Source organism: Epinephelus moara, chromosome 19 (assembly GCF_006386435.1).
Source record: "Epinephelus moara isolate mb chromosome 19, YSFRI_EMoa_1.0, whole genome shotgun sequence".
Classification (NCBI taxonomy): domain Eukaryota; kingdom Metazoa; phylum Chordata; class Actinopteri; order Perciformes; family Serranidae; genus Epinephelus; species Epinephelus moara.
The window spans coordinates 1,571,113-1,583,509 of record NC_065524.1 but is presented as its reverse complement, the minus strand read 5'-3'; the positions used below and the strand labels follow the sequence as shown (position 1 = coordinate 1,583,509).

The following is a 12,397-nucleotide window of genomic DNA, read 5'->3' as shown; positions in this document are numbered from 1 at the left end:
AATACTAATGTTTGTTCAGTCATTGTGTTTATAGACTTTACAAACATCAGATTAGTCTAAACGGTGATACATTGACGTGAAAAATGTGATATATACATATATATAGCTAAACAAGGTAAACAACAAGGCGATTCCCATTTACACAGTGGTAAGAGTGCTGGACCGGAAGTGTCGCACAAAAAAACGGAAGCTGGCTGCGTTCTGTTTTGCCTCCGTGTTTCCGTGAAAAATAAGGTGGATATAAATAACAGTGTGATGATATTAAACAATTAAATAGCCTAGACCTTTTCAAATAAAGAGATAACTGTGGACACAGAGACGACCAGACACAGGATCAAAGTCTGATAACTTATGAGATAGGGATGAATATTTGAAGGCCAGTCAAATGAAACACAGTAGTCAAATGCTGAGTTTAGCACAACAAAAGCAAATTGGCTTGCCAGTCAGTCACTATGACAAGTGCAAATTAATACACCAGAGTTGGTAGACCCACCTGCTGGTTTCAGTTAGCTGCAGTTACAACACCACCCAGCACTGAAATATAAGTAAACATTTTAAGGAATTATACTGCAGTGATGCTGTGTGGCTCATGTCAGGAGTGCTGCAGGATGAGGACCATTAATGTTACAGTTCAGGAGTGGCAATAACAATGATGTTACAGGTCCAGGGGTGCATTGTGGTGCAGGGGCGCTCAGAGCATGATGCACAAAGATGGTGGGAATTAAATCTGCTCTAAGCTTTGTCTTGCCCTTTTTGGTCTTGGCAAACTGGTCTGCATCAAAATGTGCCTGCAGTGACTTCCCACACACAACTCACTTTTGTCTACCCACAGACATATCCCATAGTGGTTGAATGCATACAGTATTCGGGAACACTTTATATATGAGACAACTTAAAACAAATGCAATTAAAACTGATGCCACTTGTCATACTTGTGCCTTATCTCACAAGGCAACGTCAGACCCAGGCATATATACGTGTGCCTAACCATTTCTCCTCTTTCTTTTTTTTCTCTTTCAGCACAAGAACAACAGGGGGATGCAATGGAGCCTGAACTCACCCCGCAATGAAACAACCCCCTTACCCTGAGTCTCAACTCTGTGGGTTTTGCAAGCCTTTCCCTGTTCCTTATTTTTAATAAACCAAACACTGAGCTTCCCAATAGTGTGGTCTTTGTTTGTGGAAATGTGCTAATGCAGTATTTGAGAATGATAACCTTACATATTTTTGTTGTTGTAGTCTGTAGTGAGTCTCAGGTTACTCCTGCTGACTTAAGCCAAAAAAAAATTTTCATCTCTGTGTCAATGAAGAAATTGTGCATGTGTACCTCTCTCTCTAAACGATTAGAACATCCCCACACAGCACCATGGTGGAGACTGTACGAGAGGACAACACAGAAGGAAGGGCACAGACAAACTGCTTGACATCCAAGTCATGTTTCTGAGTTTATTAAAAATTAATTTGTTATAGTAAATAAGTACATAGTAAAAAGACAAAGATACATAAAATATATATGTCTATAAACTGCTGCTGCTGCTGCTGCTGGTAGCCCAGTGACCCAATGTGCTGTCACTTGACAGTCATTGGTAGTCACCCGTCGGTCTCCTTCTGTCCCACTGAAAGTAATTAAGATAACATTAGTTATAAATCATTAGAATCATTACATTATCAATAAATGTTAGGATGTGATTACTCTTGACAACCACACAAGACTAAGGACAGAATTGAAAACATAATTTAAAGCAATAAAAGCAAAATGTTGTTTCACCAAGGTAAGGAAAGACTAACATATTTAAACAAGGCAGACAATGTTATATACACATTACACATAGTTATACCGTGTAATAATACATTTCTATCATATAATTATGCTATGTCATTAATATACTTATACTGACCTGTATACATATATAAATACATATCCTTATCCACATCCCTTATATTTAAACTGTGCACTGTGTACATACTGTGTAATATTCCTGTGTGCAATATTTTGCCACTTCCTGTGGGATATCTATACATTCCTATATTTTTACAGTAAAAATACTACACATCATGTGTATTACACTCATCCTGTGCAGCTATTAATCATGAGCATACAGTATCTGTTTCAGTGAAAGGTGAATATGGATTTTCTATTATTTTCATTATGTCTAATTTGTATTTAAAAAATATTTTATCATTTTTCTGTTGCCTCTGCTCTGAGCTCTGAGCTGCTGTAACGTGAATTTCCAAGGTTGGGATTAATAGAGTCTTACCTAACTGTAGTAAACTAACACTTATCCTCAAATATTAGCACATTTTACTTTAAAAAACAACATAAAGATGTAATTGTTTATGGCGTGCTACACATATATTATCCGAGGTCTACATGAGTCACGCGACGCACAAGCATTTTGGACTTCCGTTGTCGCGACTCTGTTATATTCTACGGCACTGGGCGCTGTTTCTAAGAGGTTAGGAGATGACCCGGAAGCTATTTTCCCCTAAAATATGATGATTTATATTTTATATACGACATGTTTTGTTGCATTTTAAACACACTCATACTCAAAATAAGTGATTATTGTTAATTTTAAAAATGTTTATTAAAAAAAAATTTAAAAAAATCCAAAAATACCAGGGGGGGTGGCGCCCGAGCGCCCTCTATGGGCCAGCCGCCACTGCTAAGTTGTATGTTGGGACCCCCTGAAAACGAGATGATAAATCTCAAAGGGTTTATCCTAATAAAATAACACCTTACCCTGCTCTGATGAAGTAGCTCTTTAAATTTCAGGATCCAGGGCATAACCCTTGTGAGGTCTGTCCACTTCGAAAGGTGGTCAGGAGCTTACTTGTGGGACATTTGTTGTGTTCCAACACTACAGCACAGAGAGAGATCTCAGCCTTCACCTCCAGGTCATCATTAGGAACTACATGAGCAGAATGCCACATCTGGATATTGGCTGGGGTTTATGTCCATGCTGAAAGAAAAGGCATACTGCTTCACTGTAGGTGCTACAGCTTGAACAGCATTACAGTGACTATCAGTATTTATATTGTATTATAGAATTAACTTCACCTTGGGCACCACCCTTCAAAACTTGAAAATGATAGCGACTAATTGACTTAGTCTCATCAAATTTGAAACTAGATTAATGATCAAATGAATAACTACAACCCAAATTACTGCATCAATAGCTATTAAAGGTTGAGGGGATTTAGGGGTTAGGAAAGGTTGGCAGCATTCACTCTTGTACATATTAAACTGAAAGCATGTAAATTCCAATGGCATTTCTTGAAAATGGTAGCAAAAGTAAAACACACAATATGTAATCTAACTAGTGACTATATATATGTGTGTGTGTGTGTGTGTGTGTGTGTGTGTGTGTGTGTGTGTGTGCGTGCGTGCGTGTGTGTGCGTTTGTGTGTGTGCGTTCGGGCTACATCCGTGTGTGTGAGAGTGAGACAGTGGAAGAGACTGAGAGCGAGTTTGTGAGTGTAAACAGACAACGAAAAAAATGGTGATATGGGTTGAAAATGGCGACTGAGGCTACATGGTCTGCAAAACAATGGCTGACAAGGGTAAACTTCAAAGATGGTAGAATCACAGATGGCTGTGAAGCTGCTGAAGGTGCAAAACCAAAATGCTGTGATGCAGGGTGGATGTTAACACATGGGGCAGCTTTTGCACTACGTTTTATGCTTCATAGTAATAACAGCCACCTTGAAACAACTGCCAGCTCTGTTAGAATTATGTTTTTTGATTTTTCTAGTGCTTTTAATACAACTAAACAACATCTCTAAGATAACAAATCAATGAATTTGAAAGTGCACAACACATTTATAATGAACAACGATTACCTTTTGTCTCGACCTCAGTTTGTCAGGCTTGATAATAAACTGTCTGACGTTATTTTGGCTAAAATACGAGCTCCACAGGGAACAGTTTTATCCCCCTTTTTATTCACACTCTACACTTATGACTATAGGCATAGTCGGGTGTAATCCTAATCCTCTACTGAAGGGGGCATCCCTAAAGTCTGAGATTCAAACCTATGCTGGGCATCCAGATAAGGTACACTACTAATACAAAAGCCAGTTGCTGTCTAAAAACATACACACTTGTCAGTACAGAAAGCAGTGTTAGCATTAGCATAGCAGAAATTTTGACAGCAACTTTTACTCATGGTATCTCTGCCACCATTGTCCATTTCCATCAAACGAAAAACCATTATCCTGTTGTGTTGTTTTCCTGTCTAGTCAGGAGTCTAGCCAGTCCAGTATAGAAGCAATTTTGATTTCATGCAACAGCGTCTGAATGGAGTGTTACCTTAAATAGGTAACAGTCTAAATGCAACTTGTTGAAACTTTGAATAATTTATTGACCAAAAAGAGGGAAAAAAAAATGTTGACAACACATCTTCACAATTCCTATTAAACTCAGAAGTGATCAAACAATTATACCTCTTGGTCGTAGGCAATCAGAGGTAATTATATCAAATTATTTTCAAAATTCCACATATTTCCAGTGAAATTAATATAGCTATTGTAATTCACTAATAAATCAATGATTGAAAAACTACAGATTACACTTGTTCTAAACAGACGAGTGGCAGTTAACCTGTTACTATTTTATGATCTTTAACATCAACCTGTTTCTATTTTATTATCCTTACCATTAACCTGTTTCTACTCTTGACACTGTGTATATTTTTATTTCATCATGCCACTTGTAAAGATCACTTATAAGATGGTTCATGACCAGAAGATTGATTTAAGCTTCTAAATTCACATTGAAATCACATTGCTTCTCTCATAAAATCCTATGGTTGGTCCATTTCGCTTTTACACCACATAGAAACAGAACCAAAGTTAGCTTGAGAGTGGACCCAGCGGTCTCTGCCCACTTCTTTGGTCCACAGTTCATAGCTTTTACACCAACCCAAATAAACTGGACAAACGCACAAGATTTTATGAAAATAAAACAATCTGGTTTGATGTGAAAGCACCCTCAATCATGACTATGTCTGCTTAACATCGCAAAATATTTAATTTTGGTAGAAACATACTTAAAGCCATGGTTTTGTATTTCCAGATTCATTGATCAGAAACTCAAATGTGATTGCTGTGGTCAGAAAGAGGTCAGACGGTTTGGGTGTTTGTGTAATTGATTGTCCTTATCCCCAAAGGAATTGAGCTAAGCTATAAGTGTCAAAATCCTACAGTTGCCCCTGCTTCACAGTACTTAAGCGTACTTTTTCTCAATTGTTTTTGCAGGGTATGGGGAGATCTATCCAGTTACCTTGACTGGTAAGGTGGTGTGTGTCTTGTATGCCATGGTGGGCATTCCTCTCATGCTTCTGGTTATCCTCGATGTGGGAGACTTTCTCGCTTTGCTGATGTCCAGAGGCTATGTGCGCATTCACTCCCTCTGCAAAACCCTTCGTTCCCACACCTGGTCTCGGAAGAGAGGAAAGGACCGGAGACTCGAGAACAGCACCTGTGTTTTCAGCCATGACGTTTTGGTCCGTGAACCCCTCGACATCCGGCAGGTACTGCACAGCCAGGCAGATGTACGGCAAAAGTCCATCAAGCTCCAAAACAACAAAGAGATCTTTGAGAAGATTCTCATTAGGGAGAATTTACTAAGAAAAGGCCCACTGCTCAGAACCCTATCCTGTCCAGAGCTAGACCGGCTGCCACCACCTAAAAAAGGATATACCATTTGGGACTTCACAGGCTTAGGGGATGGAATGGAAATGCTGGATGTACCCTTTGTTCTGATTCTGTTTATCGTGTTTGCCTACATTTTTCTTGGCGGCTTGATTTTGCCATTGTGGGAAAAAGAATTCAAAGGCTTTGACCCCTTCTACTTCTGCTTTATCACACTCACTACCATTGGTTTTGGTGACATTGTTCCCCATCACCCTAAGTACTTCATGCTTACCTCACTCTTCATCATTGTCGGGATGGCCATCATGTCAATGGCTTTCAAGCTCGGTCAAACACGAATTGTAAGCTGCTATCGCCAATGCATCAAGTTCATCAGCAGGGGAAATGTGGAGACTTTCCAAAATAAAGAGAATGATTAAGTCAACAAGAGAATCTCTGCCTCTTATCGAAGAGGTGTACAAGGTCACACTCCTGGTTTTGACACAGGCCCAAAACAGGAGTCTGTGTGAACTCATGCAGTGAATTCTTTGTGCTGGCTGTTCGGTTATAAGCATGAGCAAATTAAAAAGTGTGCATGTGCCAAATGCTTTTTCCCAGTGAAGGAGGGTGATATTCAAGACAATTCCTATCAAGAAGAACTTCAAATTCTGCATATATAGCTGCAGTATCTTGCCAAGAAATGATTATTAGATGTACTTTAGTACTATGTGGCACTTGTACTGCCTTGAGGCCAACATAGGGTGGAAATAATAGTGTTGCATTTGATTACAAGACAGAACTCTTGATTTCTTACTCCCTTCTGGGAAACCAAATAAAATTGCCTTTTATATTCAGTTTTGTTTGTTCATTTAAACTTCACTGAATGACATGATGTCAAATGAATATGGCTGCCCACACGCTCAGCAGACACAACCCAAGCACCAGAATAAATGTTGGCAATGTACATTTCTTCAAACCAGGGACTTGTAGCATTTCCATATTATTGTGTAGAAAATATATAGAAATGTGTAGGTTTTTTTGTTTCAACAATGATCATTATGTGTCCTCAGATACCTGGTTTTGGTGGCACAGTAGCCACTGGAGATGCCATCGATGTCATATTTATTGGCAACTAATTTGGTCAGGATTTTTTGTCCACTAGGTTGATTATTCATTGCACCCAAAAGCACGTGAGAAAAATAAAACAAAGAAAAATGTAACAGACAGGGAGGTTAAGATACACACAGTGCCAATCCAATGTAATACATAAATTATAATGGATCTGTTTTAATTTCTTTGTTATTGTTTCACTTTTTTTTAAACTTTTTAAAACATGGCAAATATGATATACCTGTCCTAATTAAATCAATTAAATAAATATTAATTATAGTTGCAGATTAATCATCTCTGTCTGTGTTTTTCTGCCCTTTCCTCTGTTACACGTGTATCTCTCTCTCTGTTACACAAGTGCATCTCTCTCTCTCTCTCTCTCTCTCTCTCTCTCTCTATATATATATATATATATATATATACGTACACATATTGTACTATATGTGTTGGTGGTACAGGATAATATTATGGGTCATAGTTTTTTTTTTCAGGTAACTTTATATTGTTATGAGCTATATTTCCAAGATAATTTGGCCTGTGCATTTATCAGGGTGGGTTTGGGTCAGAACAGTTTCAGCAGCTCACAGCTACAGCAACTATGACCCATAATATTATCCTGTACCATCAAAAGTTAAGATTACCAAATAAAATGTCACTCTACCCACTAAATAAAGTCCAACAATATGTACTGTGACTGCATACTTAGGTTTCATTTACATGAACAGTTCCATAAACCAAGACCAACAACTATGGGATACCCTAAAACAACACAACATGAATCTCAGTGGATTTTTGTCTGCAGCTCACAGCTGCTGAAACATTTACTGTAGCAGAGATACATCAGAAAGCATGTGTTCCAGATGTAACACATGCTGTCTGATATTCTAATACCTACCAGCTAAAGCTCCACATTTCCATCCCACAAAATTTCCCACTACACACTCTGGCAGGGCAGGTGACCTTGCTAGAGACTTAAACTCATATAACTTTACTTCCCCCTGGAATGGACACAAAGTTCTCCTGTGTCCTCACCTGCCAGCTTTGGCCTCACTAACTACAGCACTGTGAAGACCACCTCACAACAACAAGACAATCTGCAACAGATGATCAGATGCTGCAGCATCGGCAAAACTGTCAATCAATAGTGGACCCATCATGTTGGACCCCACAGAGACATGTTCTACTTTCTGCTAACCCTGGTCAGTCTTCAAAACAGAGGATGAGATAACACCTGCCAGCCTTTGCCTCACCTTCTCTCTGGATCAAACTGTCAACCAACAGAGGACACATCACCAGTAGACCCTACAGAGACGTGCGCTCCCGCTGCCAGTGCCGAGATTCTGCACAACAGATCATAAGGTATTGTTTTCTAATTTCATATGTGCTTTCTAATGTTTGGCAGTAATTGTGTGTTAATTCATGTGTTCACTTTGTATAAATGTAACAGTTTTGATAACACTGTTGTCACAGCCAGGAGTATATTATTGTCATTTACATGAACTCCTTCCCTCGGTCTCCTTCCACTGTGATACCCCCACTTCACAGAGGAGACACTCAGGACTGCACAGAGAGCAAAACAAGTGAAAGAAGCTGAACATCATGGCAGTCTTCCTCAACTTACAAATTTTAAGAGAAAATGCACACCAAATACTTTTGAGGTGCTGATCACTGGAGGAAGATCAGTTGAAGAAAAAAGTGTCGCACACTCTGGCTCCATAGTATGCAGTTTATTTAAATCAACGTTTCGGTCACATGGCCTTCTTCAAGATTTGCACTGATCACAGACAAAGGAAGGCTATGGGTACGTCCCAAGTCCCTTAAAATTACTGCTAACCACCTAACCTAGCCACCTTACCTAACTGTTTAGTCCCTCCCACTTAGGAAAACATTTAAGGAGTCAGGAGTTAGGAGTGAGGAGCGAGGATTGCTGATTAAGAGACATGAGACGGCCTTAAAGATGGCGGAGCTCGAACGACTTCCGGTTCAAGTAAGGAGTTACTTCCGGTTCAAGTAAGGAGTTAGGAGTTAGCAGTATAAAATAAGAGACTTGGGACGTACCCAAGATAGGTCAATTGGACCACGCCCTGATGTTGATTAGCCAATCATATTTCCCCACTTGGGTGGAGTAACAAGAGGCCATTAAAACTTTTTTCAACAGTGACAAAAAAATCATCAGTGACAAAAAAATCATCAATTACAGCCAATCAAAGACATCATAAGATAAAGGAACCATTATATATTCTGCATTAACATTTTTTTATATCAGTATATTTTTCACAATATCCACATTGCTTTATCAAATTACCTTTAGACATGTAGATCAAGTTTAACAACATTTAGAACTGATGTTAAACTTGATCTACATGTGTAGGTTCCCATTTCAAATGGCAAAACAAAACTTCATGAGCAATAACAAAATTTGTTCTCATAAAAGCCATGAAAAAACAAATCCGTTTTTGTATTTTTCTTCTTTTAAACTGCTGACAATTCCATATAATGTGCAATAAATGGAGTTAATTGTTTAACTTAGGTTCAGGAGCAGGACCACGCCTCAACCACTCCTCTAATCACCTGACTAACATATATATACCAGCACAGCTCTACCACAGGCCTCTCAGATCTCTCGAACATTGGCGACCCTACGTATCTCAGCAAGTGTGTTTTTTGTGCTTACTCACCGATGGATCACGTGCTGCAAGTCAACCTGTCCGAGTCCGACTCCGACGACTTGTACGACTCCCTGTTCGAGCCAGGTGATCCTCTGACCCTGTCTCAGCAGTCTGCCGGTAGCCAAAACTCCCAGGGGAGCCGGCTGCGCTCCGTGGTCCACATCCCTCGGTCTCGCCGTGGTTCTCCGTCGGGCTCCATCAACGAGATCGCCCCAACTCCTAGTGGATCTCAGGCCTCCTCTCCTCCATCCTCGCGGGTGGGAAATCGACGCCGCGTCCACAACCGTGGGAGCCAGCGGCGGTCTCCTCCTCCTCCTTCCCGAAGCGGTGCAGCGTCTAGTCGACCTCGCCGCTCCTGCGGCGCTCCGTCACGCTCCACTCGGCCATCTCCACCATCTCTACGTCCACAGCAAGAGCCCGACATCAGAGATTGGACCATCGCTCGGCTCCAGCGGTTCCTGAGGGCAAAAAACATCCCCTTCCACCGCAGCGACAACAAGTCCAGGCTGTTCCAGCTCTATTCAGCCGCCGTCCGGGCTCCCGAGGCCACAGCTCCTTCTCCCAAGCCGGCCGCACTTCCGGGTCGCCCTCCGAGGCCTACTCCCGCCAGCGTCACCGTCGGTGACGTCACGGCGCCTCCACCACTCCAGCCGGAGCAGCCTCTCTCATTCATTCCCCCAGCCGGGGGTCAGGTCGTATCACCCCCTGTGCCTGCTCCCTCAGACGCAGATATGTCACGCGCAATATCTGCCTTCTTCTCCTCCCTGTCTCGCAGGCCTCCACTCTCACCCCGTGCACACACATCCTCCATCCCCACATCCCTTTCCTCTACCCTTCCTTCCAACTATCCTGTTCCGGCTGGCATCGCAGCCCAGGAGCCCCGTCCTGCAGTACAAGGGGTGCCTCCGGCGGGTGTTTCACTGCCTTCCACTCTCTTTCCGACATGTCTCTCCTTACCCCTCCCCTCACTCACGGTTTTCACCCCGGCACGGAGGTGCTTCCTGATTCTTCCCACACATGTCACAATCTTCAATCCGCTCTCACTGAGCCCGACACTGTTGACACGTTACTGGCAAAAGAGGTCACTGAGGGATTTATGATAGGCCCTTTCGATCATCCTCCTTTCTCCGTATTCCGTATCAGTCCCATTGGTGTCGCCACATGCAAATACTCGGGGAAAAAGAGGCTGATCATTGACCTGTCGCCCCCACACGGCTCCGACATCCCGAGCATCAACAGCCTTATTCCTAGCCCGGATTTCTCCATGCAGTACGCCACCATTGACCACACCATGGCACTGATTCGTCTGGCGGGAAGGGGGCTTACTACTTCTCCGTGCGTCTCACTTTCGGCTGCAAGAGCAGTCCCAAAATCTTTGACTCTTTATCCGAGGCTCTATGCTGGATCCTCTCCAACAATTACAGGCTCCCCTACGTCCTTCATCTCCTTGACGATTTTCTTGTCGTGACTCCCCCGTCCTCACCTCCTCGCCACAGTCTCACTACACTTACGTCTGCATTTTCCGACCTCGGTGTCCCTTTGTCCAAAGAAAAAACTTCAGGACCTGGCACATCCATCGAGTTTCTGGGCATCACTCTGGACTCAATGTCATTCCAGGCTTCACTGCCCTTGGAGAAAGTGCAGCGCATCTCGCTGCTCTTGTCTAATTATCTCCTGACAGACAGGTGCACCAAACGCCAGCTGCTCGCTCTCCTCGGGCACCTCAATTACGCCATCCGCATAATTCCACAGGCAAAATCTTTTCTTTCTCAACTGCTGACCAAAGCTGCATCCATTCCCTCTCTCCACGACCACATGGTTCTGGACGACACTTGTAAAACAGAAATGCGCATGTGGCAGCAATTTCTGTAATCCTGGAACGGCATCTCATTCTTCTATGACGACTTCATCACCCATCCCGAGGACATTCAACTCTACACGGACGCGGCTCCCTCCGTAGGTTTCGGCGGGTTTTACGGGGGGAGGTGGTTTGCTGCCGCTTGGCCCTCCGAGTTCGAGTCCCTCGACACAGAGTCACGCTCTCCCTCGTCTGCTCTGTACGAGCTGTGCCCCGTGATCATCGCCACTCTAATCTGGGGGCACGAATGGTCAAAAAAATGCATCAATATTCACTCTGACAACACAGCAGTAGTAGATATAATCAATAAAGGCCGTTCCCGTTCCCCAGCCATCATGCCATTCACCCGCAGACTCACTCTCATCTCCGCTCAGCATCAATTCATCCTCCGCGCGTCTCACATTCCCGGTCACAATGCCATCGCTGACTCACTCTCCCGCTTCTCTTTCCAGAAATTCAGATGCTTGGCTCCAGACTCGGATGTCCATCCCACACCAATCCCACCGTTTTCAGCCACCATATTCAGCTTAATCCTCATCTGGCAAATCTCACTCACACCTCCCAAGAAACCATCCTCAACAGTTTAGCACCAAGCACGCTATCTGCCTACCTCACCGGCTGGAATTCTTTCAAGAATTACCACGCCACTTATCATCTACCGTTTCCCTCTCTGGACGCCATGTCCATGTGCAACTTCATCACACACTGTCATACCATAACAAAGATCTGGGCCTCCAGCATACTTATATCTAGCTGGTATCAATTTATTCCATAAATTATCCACCGGCCTCCCTTGTCAATCAATCTCGCACGATCACGTCACCATGCTAATCAAAGGCTTATGAAAGCACGAACCAGCGCTGACAGGCAGACGCCTCCCTCTCACCTCCGATCTGCTCTGCCGCTGCATACACACTCTGCGCTCCGGTTACATCTCTCCCACAGTCGACTTAACACTGGAATCAATGTTTCTACTTGCTTCCCATATAGCACACATACATCTGGCCGACGTCGGCCCGATGTATCAAGTTTAGATCGTTAAGACGTAGCAGGGAGAGCGTTTGCTCATTGCCAAGACGTCGCTGAGACGTTGGCCTTTAATCGAAAATGACCACCACGCGACGTT

General features: G+C 42.8%; 1 protein-coding gene and 1 pseudogene across 4 annotated transcripts in view; both read left to right on the top strand.

Moving 5' to 3' along the window:
- Positions 1-7,003, top strand: part of kcnk18 (potassium channel, subfamily K, member 18) — a 110,544-nt gene extending 103,541 nt beyond the window's left edge. For 3 of the 4 annotated variants that reach the window (XR_007571706.1, XR_007571705.1, XM_050070842.1), the window contains exon 4: positions 1,021-1,162. Coding sequence is in view for 2 of the 4 variants with exons in the window: in XM_050070842.1 (XP_049926799.1) it covers positions 1,021-1,070 (50 nt within the window). In the remaining 2 variants the exon portion in view is untranslated. Of the gene's footprint in view, positions 1-1,020; positions 1,163-5,259 lie in introns of those variants that run through there. The other variant, XM_050070841.1, reaches the window with a different exon arrangement.
- A 2,421-nt stretch (positions 7,004-9,424) lies between these two features.
- Positions 9,425-11,874, top strand: LOC126407090 (uncharacterized; annotated as a pseudogene).
- Positions 11,875-12,397: the final 523 nt, after the last annotated feature.